This window comes from Crocuta crocuta, unplaced genomic scaffold (assembly GCF_008692635.1).
Source record: "Crocuta crocuta isolate KB4526 unplaced genomic scaffold, BGI_CrCroc_1.0 scaffold415, whole genome shotgun sequence".
Taxonomy (NCBI): Eukaryota; Metazoa; Chordata; class Mammalia; order Carnivora; family Hyaenidae; genus Crocuta; species Crocuta crocuta.
The window spans coordinates 307,242-323,776 of record NW_027531525.1 but is presented as its reverse complement, the minus strand read 5'-3'; the positions used below and the strand labels follow the sequence as shown (position 1 = coordinate 323,776).

Sequence of the window (16,535 nt, the reverse complement as noted above, 5' to 3'; positions counted from 1 at the left end):
CTGCTAGAGGGCGCTTCCTCGGCGGCGCCTAGCCCTCCCCGCGCGGGGCGGAGGCGCCGGGAGCGCGGGCGGGGAGGCGACCCCCTGTCCCCGGGCGGAGTCCCCGCCCCGTCCGGGGTTTCCCGCGGGTCGGAGCTGCGGGTCGCGAGAGCGGGGCCCGTGGCCGTGAGGAAGCCCGCCCTTGACTGAGATCGCCGGGGCGAGCGTCGAGAGTCCTGTTACTTGCGGCCTCTGAAATAAACACGGGAGGTGGAGGAGGAGGACGTAGTTGTTCCCAGCAGGGGTGGGGGTGGTGCCTGCGGACCGCAGCGCCGGGGACCAGGGGACCCTTCGGTGGGCTGTGGCGGCGTGCAGGCTGGGAAACCGAGGTCTCTACGTACTTTTTTTTTAAGTCCCCTTTTCTCTGAAGTTGGCAAAGGGCGGGGAGGAGGAAACAGTCGCTGCTATCATCCCAGAGAGAGCTGGGAGTTTTCTAGGGACGCATCTTTGGGGGCCTCGGGAAAACAAACAAACAAACAAAAAACAGCTGCCGCTCAGAAGCACACGTGTAGATGCTCTTGTATGTCTTAGTTTGGAAACGTGACTTTGCTCCCCCGTCCCCCCTTTCATTTACCTTCCCTAGCCGTCGTAATTTCCTTGCCAATTTCGGGGAGTGCCGGATGTTGCCTTTTTGCTGCCTCGCCCTCCTCCCCTGTGGTGTAATAACGGTCTCTTGTGTTTGTATGGCTCTTTACAGTTGACAAAACATGTTTGTGTTTGTTATTTACCTTTCTCCTTCGAGGGACTTGTAAGGTGGATTGTATTGTTCTAGAATCCAAATTAGCAAACGGGAGTCCCGGGGCAGTGAAGTTACTTACTCAAGTGGAAGAACTGGTTTTCTGACACCAAATCTGGTGGCCCTCTCCCCTCCACTCAGCTGGACTAGGAGTCCGAAGATTTTTTGGGGTGGGGGGCGCGGGAGGGCACAGCTCTGTCATCCAAACTATGTGACGTTAGCCAAGTCATTCTTACCCTTCGGGCTTTGGCTTTCTTACCATTAAACAGGAGATCGTATGCCTTCTCTGGTCTCTGAAATAATTATGTCAAAGTCATATTCAACTAGAGAAGGTGGCATTCCTTGTTGCTAATTTTTAGCCCTCCAAATACTTCAAAAGCCAGGGTCTCTTGTGCCCCCCTTAAGANCTCCCCATGATGGGGAGAAACAAAAATGCTACCTGAGTGTTACAGAGAAATAACATTTTGTCAAGGATGTATCATTCTGGGTGACGTTGTTTGGCCCCTCTAAGAGCCAGCTTTCTCAGAATGCGCTTTCTAACATTTCTTCATGAAGAGTAGTAAGGTATTTTGGAGTTATGGTGGCATTTACCAACCCAAGACCAAGGAATTTAAACTGGAAACGTGAACAAAATAGTTTCCTTTCTTCTCCCTTATCTTTAGGGCAGCTCGCCTGAATCCTTTGTCGGGAGCCTAGGCGTCCCCTCACTGCGTAAATATATGCCCTGACGTGTAAAGTCCTTCTCATCAGGGGCAGAAGCAAGTTTTCACATGGGACCTTTTCCAAAGTTTTATTTTTTCTGCATCAGTGACTTGAACAGGCATTGAACTTCTTGGTCTGAGTTTAAATGTAAAAGGTTAACTTATAATGATACTTTAGATTNCTAGAAATAAATAAAAAACATTAAAAAAAATTAAAAAAAAAAAAGAATGAAAAGGATCTGTGCGAGGGGATTGATGTGTGTGTGTGTTTTTTTAAAGTCTATTTTGTGAGAGAGAAGGCACGAGTGGGGGAGGGGGAGAGGGAGAGGGAGAATCCCAAGCAGACTTTGCACTGACAGCAGAGCCCAAGGTGGGGCTCGACCCACAAGCCACAAGATCATGACATGAGCCAAAGTCTGATGCTTAACTGACTGAGCCACCCAGGCACCCCAGGACAGATGATTTTAATGTTCTTATTTCCAGTGTGTCAGGATCTAGATCTTTTGCTAAACAGACTGCAAAGTAAATAATCATTTATTTTCTGTCTTACAGGTGACAGAATTAGTCCTTGATAATTGCCTATGTGTCAATGGGGAAATCGAGGGCCTGAATGATACTTTTAAAAAACTAGAGTTTCTGAGTATGGCTAACGTGGAGCTAAGTTCACTGGCCCGGCTGCCCAGCTTAACTAAACTTCGAAAGGTAAGTTGGCATTAAGCTTGAAATCATCATACTTTTGAGGCCGGGGGCTAATGTGTCTAGGTTTTGGCCAAACGAAACGACCATTTTGCCTTTTAATTCGAAGTTTCCAAATTTCTAGAGATAAGGAAAAAGGTTATGTAGGATTTTGGAATCAGCTCTAATAATGCTTTTAGAAATTTAAATTTAATAACGAAATTGCTTTATGACATGAATTTGGATTTAATGTCTACTGAATATTTTTCTCTGAAACACAAAATCCAACTATAACACAACTAGAGCCAAACCTGGGTTATAAGCTTACTGTGCAGGGGTTCTAATGAATTATCTGGTAACTGTAGGTGGGATTTTGGAAATTAATAATCTGTGACAGGTTTTTGAGGCCAGAGAGAACGACAACTGTTTTTCTTCTTCAAATGGGATAGATTTTGAAAATCTGATCCGCCCCAGGCCTTCACCATTGTTTGTTTTCTCTCCACATTGAATATATAGTTGGAACTTAGTGACAATATAATTTCGGGAGGCTTGGAAGTCCTGGCAGAGAAATGTCCAAATCTTACCTACCTCAATCTGAGTGGAAACAAAATCAAAGATCTCAGTACAGTAGAAGCTCTGGTAAGTGGAAAGTCTCTGGACTTGCTCTTTTTTGGTTGATTTTCTGAGATTTGCTTCTGTTTTATTTTATTTATTTATTGTTTTACAAATAGTTTATTGTCAAATTGGTTTCCATATAACACCCAGTGCTCATCCCCACAAGTGCCCTCCTCCATGCCCATCCCCCCCTCCCCCCACATCCATCAGTCCTCAGTTTTTGTCAGCATTCAAGAGTCTCTCATGGTTTGCTTCTCTCCCTTTCCCCCACCATTTCCGCCCTTCTTCTCCCCCTTGTTCCTCCGTCAAGTTCCTCCTAATCCTCCTATACGTGCAAACATATATTTGTCCTTCTCTGCCTGACTTATTTCGCTCAGCATAACACCCTCAAGGTCCATCCATGTTGCTACACATGGCCAGATTTCATTGTTTCTCATTGCCATGTTGCTTCTGTTTTATTGCTTTAGATTTCACTCTTTGAAACTTTTGAATTTCTTATATGTTTTGATCCAGATGGTTACTGCATTTTCTTCATCTAAAGATTTTTTTTTAATGTTCATTCATTTTTGAGAGAGAGGGAGAGAGAGAGAGAGAGGGAGGGAGGGAGACCGGGCAAGAGCAGGGGAGGGGCAGAGAGAGAGAGAGACATGGAATCCGAAGCAGGCTCCAGGCTCTGAGCTGTCAGCCCAGAGCCTGACGTGGGGCTTGAACACAGAGACCACGAGATCACGACCTGAGCTGAAGTTTGATGCTTCACCGACTGAGCCACCCAGGTGCCCCTGCTGCTCTGATTTTTAAAAAGCTTGGGAGGCGGTCAAAACTGTTGACAATAAGCTTGACTAGAGTTAGGCCAACCACTATATTGCTGTTGTCTATTTATGCACGTATTTTGTCAACAAAATCATTCTGATTCCAAATATGCGTGAATCAATTCTGGCTCGTGAATGAAAAAGAAATAATACAGTATTTCAACTCTTGAAATGTAAGCTTTAACGTTTTACTTTTCCAGCAAAATCTTAAGAATTTGAAAAGCCTTGACTTGTTTAACTGTGAGATCACGAACCTGGAGGATTACAGAGAAAGTATTTTTGAACTGCTGCAGCAAATCACCTACTTAGATGGATTTGATCAAGAGGACAACGAGGCACCGGACTCAGAAGAGGAGGATGATGAGGGTAATCATCCTTATGCCTGTAAATATAGCCTCCAGTCTAGCCGTGTCACTTAGATTGGGCCTGGGTATTTAGATGTTGGGGAAAAAATTCTTTTAGAAGAAAAATTAAAAAAACTCAAACACTAATCCTGTATTTCTCCTTTAAGATTTCTGATAGCTGATGATTTACGTATTATTTATTATGATAGTATCAAGCTCCGAGAAGTTTTATATCTGTATAAGCCATGTAACCACCACCTAATAAAAGTGGCAACTTTTAAAATAGTGCTTTTTTTAAAAAAAGGAACCATTCCTTGCCGTGTTATCCGTAATAGCCAAGAAATAGAAACAACCCAAATGGCCTATCAACTGATGGAAAAACAAAATGTGATATGTCTGTGCCATAAAATATTATTCTGTCATAAGAATGAGTGGGGCGCTGATACATGCTATAGCATTGAAAACATTCTGTGAAGTGAAAGAAGCCAGACAAAAGGCCACATTTTGTGACTTCATTTATTTTTATTTTTACTTTTTAAATGTTTTATTTATTTCTAGGAGAGAGAGACAGTGTGAGCAGGGGAGGGTCAGAGAGAGAGGGAGTCACAGACTGAAACAGGCTCCAGGCTCCGAGCTGGCAGTCAGCACAGAGCCCGACGCGGGGCTCGAACCCACGAACCGCGAGATCATGACCTAAGCGAAAGTCGGAAAGTCGGACGCTTAACCGACTAAGCCACCCAGGCGCCCCTTGTGACTTCATTTATATGACATGTCCGGGATAGGCATGTTCTCAGCAGATTAGAATAGTGGTCACCAGGGCTGGGGGAGAGGAGACTGGGGAGTGACTGTAAATGTGTGTGGGTTTTTTTGAGGGGGTGATGGAACTGTTCTAGAATTAGATAGTGAACATACATTTTTGGTTAAATGGGTGACTGACAGATCCCCATATGACAGAATGGATCTTATTAGTTATGGGATACTGTTTGTTATTCTTTGTTGAAAAGTGTTTTTTGTTTTTAAGTTTATTGAGAGAGAGTGCATGAGAGAGTGCAAGCAGGGGAGGGGCAGAGAGAGAGAGAGAGAAAATCCCAAGCAGGCTCTGTGCCAACCACAGAGCACAATATGGGGGCTCCATCTCATGAATCTTGAGATTATGACCTGCTCAAAGGAAAGACCTCATAAAAGTTTTTTACTGTAAAGGGGTGCCTGGAGGGTCTCAGTCGGTTAAGTATCTGACTTTGGCTCAGGTCGTGATCTCAAGGTTCATGGGTTTGAGCCCCATGTCGGGCTCTCTGGCTGTCAGCAGGGAGCTTGCTTGGGACCCTCTGTCCACGCCTCTCCCTCCCCTCCCCCTCCTCTGCTCACGCTCCCTGTCTCTCAAGAATAAATAAACGTTAAAAAATTTTGAAAAGTTTTTTGCTTTAAAAAGAAGTTTGATGGATGAACAATGTTAGAAAATGACGGAATGGGATGATAGGTAAACAGGCCTTGAAGTGCCCACAGGGCAAAACAAACTTTAGTGCATGTAACATTGTGTGGGAGACATTTCAATGTTTAGAAACCGTATTTCTCAAAGAGTCGATGAGAATATCACAAAGGGAAGTCTTTAAAAAAAAGAACATCACCCTGAGATACCTTCCACTTTGAGGCGATTGGGTCAACAGCAAAAATAGGATCGGCACACTAGCAAGAAACCTTTAGCCCGTCCATTTGCTCATCTTCCCAACTGTTTTTAAAGATGGAGATGAAGATGATGAAGATGAAGAGGAACATGAAGCTGGTCCACCTGAAGGCTATGAGGAGGAGGAGGAGGAGGAAGACGAAGCAGGCTCAGAACTGGGAGAGGAAGAGGAAGTGGGCCTCTCCTACTTGATGAAAGAAGAAATCCAGGTGAATTAGGCACTTTTCCCCTGCCCTGCAAACCGTGTAGGCCTCAGGCCAAGTCCTGAAGTAGCAAGTCGTGTCGGAATCTGAAAGTTGTTCCTAACTTGTGGGTCTGCATGTATCTGTGTGCCTGTCCTTCCCCCTCACCCCCTGCGGTCCCCCAGCCCACACTGCATGCAGACGATCACACACACCTGGGGATTTCACCACCCAGCTCGCTTTCAAAACCTCTCTGCCCTCGGTGGCATGGAATGGCCGAGAACATTTTACAAAAGTTTCTTTTATAAATGCAGCTTCCGCATTTATGAAGCGGAGATTATACCAACCTCTTCGGATTATTTTAAGGATCTGACAAAGTGATACCCATGAAGGATCTGGTCCCTGGCATGTCGTGGGCCCCCAAGAAGACTTTCCTTTCCCCTAATCATTCCTTGCTCATGGTTTTGTAGCAGCTTTCCAAACGGTGTCTCTGAGTAGTGTTTCCACACAGGTGTATGGTCCGCGGGGTATGCCTGGCTGCTCGGAATGCCAGTGTGATCGTGTCCCCGGGCAGCCAGAATCACCGGGTTGCCCTGTTGCCACCAATATATACAGGGCCCAGCNCTCATGACAAACTGAACTGGCCACCAGGCTACTTCTTGCCTTTCTGTCTGTAGACACACTGTTGACTCTCTCCGCAGGGACTTTCCACCCATGCTCTCTGGCGAACTCTATTTCCTTTCTTACTGAGGGAAACAGAGGTACAGTAAAGCTGGTGAAGTACACGGGTTTTATGTACAAGCCCGTGAGCTTTCACTTAGGTATCTATCCCCCTGACCGCCACCCAAACCAGGCATTGTAAACTCTTTAGACGCTTGGTCCTGGAGTTGCCCCATTATTGAAGCTGTAAGTTTTCTGAGACGACCGCTCCTTCCCCCGTTACCTTTGAACCTTGATTAGGGTTCCATTGTCTGTAGGCACTTATTGCAAAAACTTGTTTATTTGGCCACTTTCACCCAGATGGTGAGCTCCTCAAGGGCATGGTCATTTCACTTTGTGTCTCAGCGTCTGGTATCTTGACGGGAACGTAGTAAGCTCGCAGGAAACGTCAGTTGACTCGAACAAATGATCTTCAGCCCCTGGGAATTATTATTTTCTCCAAATGTTTTTAAGTTATTGTTTTGTGTTAATAATTCAAAGTTTTTTATTATTAAAAATGATGTCTCTTGATTTAGGCTAGAAATTGTTAGTATTCTTTGTTTTCCTAATGACCTTTACATTGGTTAGATAGATAATATCACTGATTGATGATAATTTTTCTCTGATATCATTTTATTTTTATTTATTTATTTTGGGGGGGGAGGAGCATAGAGAGGGAGAGAGGGAATCTCAAGTAGGCTCTGTGCTACCAACACGGAGTCCATTCTGGGACTTGATTTCACAAACCAGGAGATCACAGCCTGAGCCAAAATCAAAAGTCAGGTGCTTAACCGACTGAGCCATCCAGGCACCCCTAGTAGTTTAAAAATGATTTAAACATTTTTTTTTAATGCTTATTTATTTTTGAGATGAGAGAGACAGAGGCAAGCAGAGGAAGGGCACACAGATTCCGAAGTGGGTTCCAGGCTTCAAGCTGTCAGCACTGAGCCTGATGGGGGCTCGAACTCCCAAACCATGAGATCGTGACCTGAGCTAAAGTCGGATGCTCAACTGACCGAGCCACCCAGGCGTCCGCCCCTAAAAGTGACTTTGAACTGGGGCGCCTGGGTGGCTCAGTCTGTTAGGTGTCAGACTCTTGGTTTTGGCTCAGGTCACGATCTTGCAGTTCATGAGTTTGAGCCCTCTGCCAGGCTCTGGTGGCATGGAGCCATGCATCTCTCTTTCTCAAAATAAATGAACATTAAAAAAAAGAATAAAAAATAAAAAAGGCTTAAACATATGAATCAACTTTTAAAAGTTTATTTATTTATTTTTGAGGGAGGGAGGGAGAAGGAGAGAGAGGGAGAAGGAGGGAGAAGGAGAGAGAGGCAGAGAATGAATAAATGAATCCCAAGCAGGCTCAGAGCCTGAGCCAAAATCAAGAATCAGATACTTGGGGCGCCTGGGTGGGTCAGTTAGTTTAGCATCCAGCTTTGGCTCAGGTCATGATACCAGAGTTGAGCCCCACGTCGGACTCTATGTTGACAGCTCAGAGCCTGGAGCCTGCTTCGGATTGTGTGTCTCCCTCTTTGCCCCTCCCCCTGCTCATGCTGTCTCTCAAAAATAAATAAAATGTTAATTAAAAATAAAAGAGTCAGATACCTAACTGACTGAGCCACTCAGGTGCCCCATGAATCAATTAGTTTAACCACATTTTGTTTAAAACAGAATTGAGAGAAGTAGTTAGCTTTTGAGAGTTGGGCTTTTCTAAATTAATCAAGAATACATGTGATCAGTATCTCCACTGTTTTTTTTAAAAATTGCAAATATTTAAATATCCTCATTTATCATTCTTCACAGATTGGAGGTATTTAAAATGTGTCCCTTGTCTTTCCTTCTCTTTATTTCTTCCCCTTCCCCTCCCCTCCCCTCCTCTTCCCTGTCCTCTCTCTCCTCTACCCTTCTCTCTTCCTTTCTTTTCTCCTTTAGTTTACGGGTCTAGGTTCTCCTGATTTTTATTGTGGTTCCTTTCTATCCTGTTTGCTCCCCCATCTTTTCCTTCTGCCTCTCGTAGCTTCGTGATGCTCTGGTGTAGAATGCTTTCCAGTATTTGAATTGCTTGTATAAGGTTGATTTCTGACCTGAGTGCTGTGCCGGTGAGTTTCTCAGGGGATCCTAGCTACATGCTGGGAAATTAGGTTCTGTTTAGTATTTCTAGACACTAGTGGGGCTGTGGATGCTGTGAAAAGGATGGGTTGTACACACTTTCCTTAAATACCCAGCAATTCTTGACATTTGCCAATTAAAGTATTTTTTTAATGTTTATTTATTTTTGAAAGAGATAGGGAGTGAGCGGGGAGGGGCAGAAAGAGGGGAGACACAGAACCCAAAGCAGGTCCCGCATTGTCAGCACAGAGCCCGATGTGGGGCTTGAACCCACGAACCATGAGATTATGAACTGAGCCAAAGTCGGATGCTTAACTGACTGATCCACCCAGGCACCCTGCCAATTAAAGTATATTTTTTTAATGTTTTATTTATTTGTGTGTGTGAGAGAGAGAGACAGTGTGAGCAGGGGAGGGTCAGAGAGAGAGGGAGATACAGAATCAGAAACCGGCTCCAGGCTCTGAGCTAGCTGTCAGCACAGAGCCCGATGCGGGGCTCGAATCCACAAACTGTGAGATCATGACCTGAGCTGAAGTCGGACACTTAACTGACTGAGCCCCCCCAGGCGCCCCAGTATTTTTAAGGAGCAGTAAACTTTTGTGGGGCTGGAGGGGAGGCCCTAGATTGGTTTCATTTTTTTCAAACATACAGTTGAACTCAACAGTTTGGAACATGGCAGTAAGTGTGAAAGGCCTGAGTAGCCAATACAAAGTAACCAAAGACAAAAGGTCTTTGTAAGAGAGAGCTTAAGCTGTTATTCCAAACCTGTTTCCTCTTTTATATTCAAGTCTCTAATCTTACTGATCTATTTTCTGAATCCATAACAAATTAAAATTGAAGTAGTAACCTACTGGAAAGAGAAGGCATGAAAACTAGGAAAAGATACAATTAAAAGTGGAGGCCAGGGTCATTTGTAAAAGGGTGAAAAAGTGGTTAAACTAAAAAAAAAAAGTTATGTTTCAAGGCTATGTTCACAGCTTAGCTATTCTGAACAGCTCCTTCCACAAGACTTGTATATCAAGCTTTGTGATTTTATTAATATTGCTATTTTGATGTGTAGATTTTTAGATGTAGAAGGAACTTTTAGATCTTTCTAGATGAATATTATTTCTGTTAATTGGAAAACAGGTCCAGGGGCACCTGGGTGGCTCAGTCAGTTAAGCGTCCAACTCTGGCTCAGCCTGGAGCTTGCTTCAGATTCTGTATCTCCATCTCTCTCTCTGCCCTTCCCCCACTCACGCTCTGTCTCTCTCAAAAATAAACAAACATTTAAAAAAATGAACAACAACAAAAAAAGGGAAACTGAGGTCCAGAGAGATTAAGTGACTTATTCAATGCATATAACTATGTTGGGGCTAGGATTCTCACTCTGTAAAATAGAGGACCTTTCTCTGAAATAGTCTAAAGTTACTGTGTCCATTATAGTAGCCACCAGAGATATTTGGTTATTTAAGTTAAAAAAAAAATAAAATGAAAAATTCTCTTCCTCATTTGTACTGGTCACATTTTATTTTTTCAATTTATTTCATTTCTTTTTTAAGATTTTTTTTATTTTTAAGTAATCTCTACCCCCATCATGGGGCTTGAACTCACAACGGCAAGATCAGGAGTTGCATGCTCTAGGGTGCCTGGGTGGCTCAGTCTATTAGGTGTCCGACTTTTGGTCTTGGTTCATATCATTATGTCACAGTTTGTGGGTTTGAGCCTGGCATTGGGCTCCGTGCTGACAGTGTGGAGCCTGCTTGGGATTCTCTCTTCCCCTTTCTCTCCCTGTTCTGCTTGCATTCTCTCTCTCTCTCTCTTTCTCAATGGATAAATACACTTAAAAAAAAAAAAAAGTTGCTTGGTCTGCTGACTGAGCCAGCCAGGCACTTGGTCACATTTTAAATACTCCGTAGCCACATGTGGACAGCGCAGATACAGAACATTTCCGTTGTTGCAGAAAGTTCTTTTGAACAGTGCTGGTCTAAAACATAACTTATTTTTCGTGAAGAAACTAGATTTAGTTGGGTTCTTAGAAAACACTTAGGTAAGTTAGGCGGAGACTGTCAGACCATAGAATATCATTTTTGTGCTCTTGTTGGAATGTATTACTAGCAAACAGTGTAAAATATGGGTCATGGCTTTTTATTCTCAAACTGAATATTTGATTTCTAAGGATGAAGAAGATGATGATGACTATGTTGAAGAAGGGGAAGAAGAGGAAGAGGATGGTGAGTTACGTGAGCCACTAAAGAAACCCTAACATTCAAGTTACAGCTATTATTCATATACTTTAAAGAATGAGTCTATAATTCAAATTATAATTGATATCTTTGGTTTTGATCTCTCACGGTACCAGAGATTTGATACCGTGATACCGTGATTGATATTCGGTACCGTGATTTGATCTCTCATGGTAACAGAGCACTGTGAGAGGTATGACACCTTTTTATTTCTTGTAAAGTTGACTTAAGTAATCTCTATATTCAACATGGGGCTCAAACTCATGACCTTGGTTGGGATCAAGAGTCTTATGCTCCTTGTACCGAGCCAGCCAGGCACCCCTAAAACCTTTTTAAAAGAGTAATTTTCTCAGGGCATTCAGTAATTTCATTAAAAAAAATAGCTTGTAACACTTATTTTTATTAAAAACAATTTTTCTAATATTGATTTGGAGTATGCACGTGCGTGGGGGCAGGGTGGAGAGAGAGGGAGACACAGAATCGGAAACAGGCCCCAGGCCCTGAGCTAGCTGTCAGCACAGAGTCTGACGCAGAGCTCGAGCCCACAAACCGTGAGATCATGACCTGAGCCGAAGTCGAATGCTCAACCGACTGTGCCACCCAGGCACCGCTCTTAAGATTTATTTTTAAAGAAGAGATAATGGGAGCTTGAGCCTTAGTTTATTTTTCTTAAGTCTTTCATTTTGAAGAGAGTGAAGCCTTATCTCTAGGAGAAGAGCAGTGGCATTCTCAAAGGATGCTCTCCAGTATTCTTTACCTAGGTCTTTCCAAATTAATTTAAAAATTCACTAATAATTCTTCTTGAGCTATACTTCATAATTTGGCCACCAGGGGGCACAGCAAGCTGTCATTCTTTACGGATTTCTGTCCGAAGTACTTTTAATACACTGCAATTGAAAGATTTTTCAGAGAGGACACTTGAACCTGTATTTTTTTTTTTTATGCCATTAGGTTTTCACTAAGATTCAAAACTTTGTAATTGACCAAGTATTCATTTGTTAAAATTGAGCACTTTACAATTTCCCCTTCACTCTTCTTTCAGAAGAAGAGGGACTTCGAGGGGAAAAAAGGAAACGGGATGCTGAAGATGATGGAGACGAAGACGACGACTAGATCATTCTAAGACCAGATTCCCTAGAGGTCCTGGCTGTGCAATAGAGTGATCACATCTTTTTTGTTTCTTCATGTACCATAGTGAACCCTCCAGAAAATAACCCGTAACTTTTTATAGGAAAAGTGTGGTTTTACTATTTTTGCCTTATCATTCCAAATAAGATTTACTAGTCTGTTAATGATCATACTGTATGTAGAGAAAAAATTTTCATTGAGCCCATTGTGAAATTCCCTAGCAATTGATTTAGAATCTTCATTTTTCTCATTCAAGCTCACTGTATTAGTTATTTTTAGCTCCTAATTAAAACATGATCACTTTTACACAGGCGTAGTTTGGTGCATTTCATTCATAAGGTTTTGAAGTTATTTATAGTTAACCGAAATCATGGTCAGCTGGAATATGAAATGAAGTCTCTTGAATGAGAAGTTGGTTATTTTTTTAGAGGTGACCCAGAGACCTTTAGTTTGAAGGCAATGACTTCTTTTTTTTCTTTGGATGCTTTTTTGTGACTTGAGTAGCTTGGAAAGTAGGAGCAGAATAGTAAAGGTTCTACTCAACAGTATAATTTATGGCTTTTGTGGAGGCTTCTGAAACCTTTTCAAGTCAGGTGACTAACTAAAGATCGTGTTGTTGAAGGAAAATTGCTTGCACAAAGCTCAGAGACATGCGGGTGAGCCCCCCCTTTTTTTTTTCAAGCTGAAGATCACAACATGCAGAGGGGTTGGTTATTTTGGTTTGTTTTTAAATGCATTCTTTCTTTTCCTCTCAGAAATTCCTTTATGATCACTTTCATTTCTTGTTTCACTCCTCTCCTGTCTCAAAAAAAAAAAAAAAAGTTGGGAGCCTTCTGTGATACCCAGGAAAGCCTTTAGTCTTTTATACCTCAGCCACCTTTTCAGACTTCTGTTTCAAACAAGCTAAGTGAAAGAAACTGAGTACTTTCTGAGATATGAATATTATTACCAGTACACTTTTATGCAACAGGTCCTGCTTACTGTAAGTCATTTTTCATTGACAAGATGTACAGATTGTATTATTAGGATGAAGGAAAAAAAAGCAGAGGAGGCTTTTGGAAGCAGCAGTAATATTCCTCAAAAGTCAGAACAATTGCCTGTTGATAATGAACGAGATGTTCAAGTCAAATTTTCAAGTTCGCTTCCCAAATGATTTAGATACCACACTGCAAAGTATTTCTAACTTTTCTGAGTAGAACCTTTAATTATTCTTCCTATAGTTTTAAGGAATTACCAGATAGAGCTTTTAATTGGAGTATACTGGGCAGTTGGAAAATATTTGAAACTAAATCAATATTAAAAATTAAGATTTGGTTTCAAGTGGATGTCCATTAAAAATCGAAAAATATTTTGGGACGAACCACATGTTTCTACATATGGCTACTAAATATAATAACGATAGACAAGTACATCCCTGTTTTTATTGTGGAGGCTCCGTGGTCAAGGCCATTGCTTTTGCAATCTTGGCCATCTAAATGTTTTTCCACTTTGTTTTGGATATCTGGAAGTGTTTTTAAAGTTAGCATCAGCAAATTAATTGAAATAACTGGGACACATGTAAATTACTGAGTGAAGAACTGGTTCTTTTTTAGTTTCAAACGTATGACTTGGGGTTTTAGAGTAAAAATTACGAAGTTATTTGTGGGTAAACTAACAAAGGTGCAGAAGTGACTGAAATAAACTCATGGAATAAGTTTCATGGGGGGGTTAGGTGGGGGGAGAGGGATTGGAATCTCCAAAAGGCTAACATTTTACTCCTTTTTAACATTTGAAATGCTCTGTTGTAGTCCCGAAGAATTCTCATCACATAATATATGCCAGACTATAAAATACTTATTTTTAAAATGAAATCTATATATTGACTTTCTTATCAATCATCTTACTGTGCAATCGAAATTAGAGTTCTTTGGTTTGAAAACAACATTTGGAGCCTCCAAATGACTTTTTAAGACTTATTTAGCTTTGTGGGTGGTATTTTCATGCAAATAAGTAAGGGTGGATTTTATATTTTGTAGAAGTTTTTGGTCCTATTTTAATGTTCTTTGTATGCCGGTATGTATATAGTGTGTTAAATTCCTCAAAACTGTCCTTAAAAAAAAAAAAACTTTGAAGTTAATACTTTTGTGCAACTGTGTTTTGAATAAAGCCATGACAGTGTTAAAAAGAAACAAAATGCAGCACTCCTGATTTTTCTTTTGTTTCTGACTGTTCCCTGATTTGTTTTTTCCTTCTGTGACTGATGTAACTTAAAAGTTTTTGAAATTGAATTGCTTCAAATAAATGGAAGATCTGTTGTTAATCTGTTTCAGCGTATGACATTCACTGTTTGAAAGCCACCACTGGGGGCTTTGAATGTCTTTTTAAAAACAAAACAGCTGGAAAGTTCTCAAACACTTGAACGTCCTATGAGTCATTACAATGTAATAGTTTAACTCAACAGCTGCCTTATTTATTCACTTTTGTCCAAGAAGCAGAAGAAATTCTGGATTTCTTTAACTTCCCTTTTGCAGTTGCAAATTGAGCCACTACTATTTGTATTTTGATTTGAAGTAATAAACTTTGTTTCTGACAGTTGACGCAACTTATCCATAGTTAACTAAAGTGATTGTAAACCTATCATACACCAATAGTTTTTTAAAGTGAATCCCAAGTTTTCATTTATACTGTATAGTGTTTATTTTCAGAATCCTTAAGATAATATGATACAAACATAACTCTCTCGTGTTTACCTTGAGTAAATCAAACCTGAACCAATATTTTTTCCCACTCTCTTTTGGTTATCCAGTGATAAGTGATTTTTAACATGTTTCATTTGTAGACAGCTCTGGAATGTGTCTTATAAAGTCAAGGCACACACATGTTATGTTTTTTTTTTTTAATGTTTTATTTATTTCTAGGAGAAAGACAGCGCGAGCAGGGGAGGGTCAGAGAGAGAGGGAGTCACAGACTGAAACAGGGTCCAGGCTCCGAGCTGGCAGTCAGCACAGAGCCTGACGCAGGGCTCCAACCCACGAACCGCGAGATTATGACCTAATCGAAAGTCGGACGCTTAACCGACTAAGCCACCCAGGCGCCCCAAGCATGTTATGTTTTTGTGATTACTCACAGTTTAATATTGGAAAGGTATTTTAATTACGGAACTCTGCTCCCTGAGAGATGGAAAATATTGGAGTGTATTCTCTCAACTACAGAAATTGTTTATTGAAGTTATTATGTCTTTGTGTATGTGTTTTACGTCTTTAAAAAATTCGGGGGTGCCTGGGTGGCTCTGTCAGTTAAACGTCCAACTCTTGATCAGGTCATGACTTCCGCATGGGGCTCTGTGCTGACAGTGTGGAGCCTGCTTGGGATTCTCTCTTTCTCTCTCTCTCTCTCTCTCTCTCTCTCTGCCCCTCTCCCACTCATGCGCACAAGTGCATCTGCTCTCTCTCAAACTTTAAAAAAGTTCAGAACCTTTTAGCCATTGGTTAAAGAAAATGATAGGACTACACTAAAAGTTTTTGATGATGGCATTAGGTAATGAAACGATCTGAGACATTGTGATTCAAAACACAAATATTGTTTATTCCTTCTTCTATATTTTTAAGAGAGGCTTTGGAACAAGCGACATTCTTCCAGTGGCTGAAGATTCCGCCTCTGTTCCTAGTACTAGCGATGATACTCTGCAGCTGTTGCTTAATAATAGCATTCTACTACTGCTTTCCTTTTTTATGTGCTAATGAGCCTAAGATTTGAAAACCCGGCTTGGGTAATAGGTAATTTGGCCCGAGGCAACTCCTTGTGTTAGTCTGTTGATCAGCCCTAACTTCAAGGAGAACGGGTTATACCACAAAATGGAAATTTACAAAATGAGTTGATCTCCAGGAAAGTCTTTATAAAAAGACTTTCTATACTGGTAAAATAGTTGCATTTCATACATACATAGTCAGTTTTTTGGGTGGTAAGACTGAAACAGGGTGACCCCATAATAGCAATTCTAAGAATCAGAAGCAACTATCATTTCTTCAGATTTATGAATATTTACAAATCAGATCATTTGGATCTGGTTACTCATAAAATGCACACTTCCACATTACTGGTCAATACTGACACAGGCCATCAAACAGGCACACGCCATCGGTGGGGGGGAAAACCATTCTAGCCCTTAGGAAGGAACGTTAACACTAAATACGTCCCTATTTTCTGTCATCCTCCAATTAAACATTTAGAGGACACCATCTTGCAGATGAAGGCCATAATCTGTGCCTCCACTTTAGTGTGATAAACTCACTCCCCAGCTCCAGAATTAGCTCACTGAAGCTACTGGATTTCTCTACTTGGCATTTTTTCCAAGTCTTCTGTTGGCAAAGAGAAGCCAGCGACAGTGTGCTCCGGGGAGCTCACTGTCACCTATCTAGACAGCAGTTACTGAGGAAGATTGGGGTTGGTAGAAAAATCTTTAAGTGTAACGGCAGGAACCACAGTTGAAGCAACTATACTTCTTAAGAACCAATGACAGCAGCACCAGAGGAAACTAGCATCTGCAAGGGAAGCAGCAATTAATCACTCCGCGGCTCTGGCAGAGAAGTCCCTGCAAGTCCAGCACTTTTAGCTAT

The 16,535-nt window shown here is 41.6% G+C and overlaps 1 protein-coding gene across 2 annotated transcripts in view; it reads left to right on the top strand.

Annotated features, from left to right (window-relative positions):
- ANP32E (acidic nuclear phosphoprotein 32 family member E) overlaps window positions 1-14,239 on the top strand; it is a 15,518-nt gene extending 1,279 nt beyond the window's left edge. Inside the window, exons 2-7 of one of the 2 annotated variants that reach the window (XM_077772574.1) lie at window positions 2,029-2,178; window positions 2,668-2,790; window positions 3,776-3,941; window positions 5,658-5,809; window positions 10,746-10,800; window positions 11,858-14,239. In XM_077772574.1, coding sequence (XP_077628700.1) covers window positions 2,029-2,178; window positions 2,668-2,790; window positions 3,776-3,941; window positions 5,658-5,809; window positions 10,746-10,800; window positions 11,858-11,925 — 714 coding nt within the window. In that variant the 3' untranslated portion in view covers window positions 11,926-14,239. Of the gene's footprint in view, window positions 1-2,028; window positions 2,179-2,667; window positions 2,791-3,775; window positions 3,942-5,657; window positions 5,810-10,745; window positions 10,801-11,854 lie in introns of both variants that reach the window. The other variant, XM_077772573.1, reaches the window with a different exon arrangement.
- The last annotated feature ends 2,296 nt before the right edge of the window (window positions 14,240-16,535 follow it).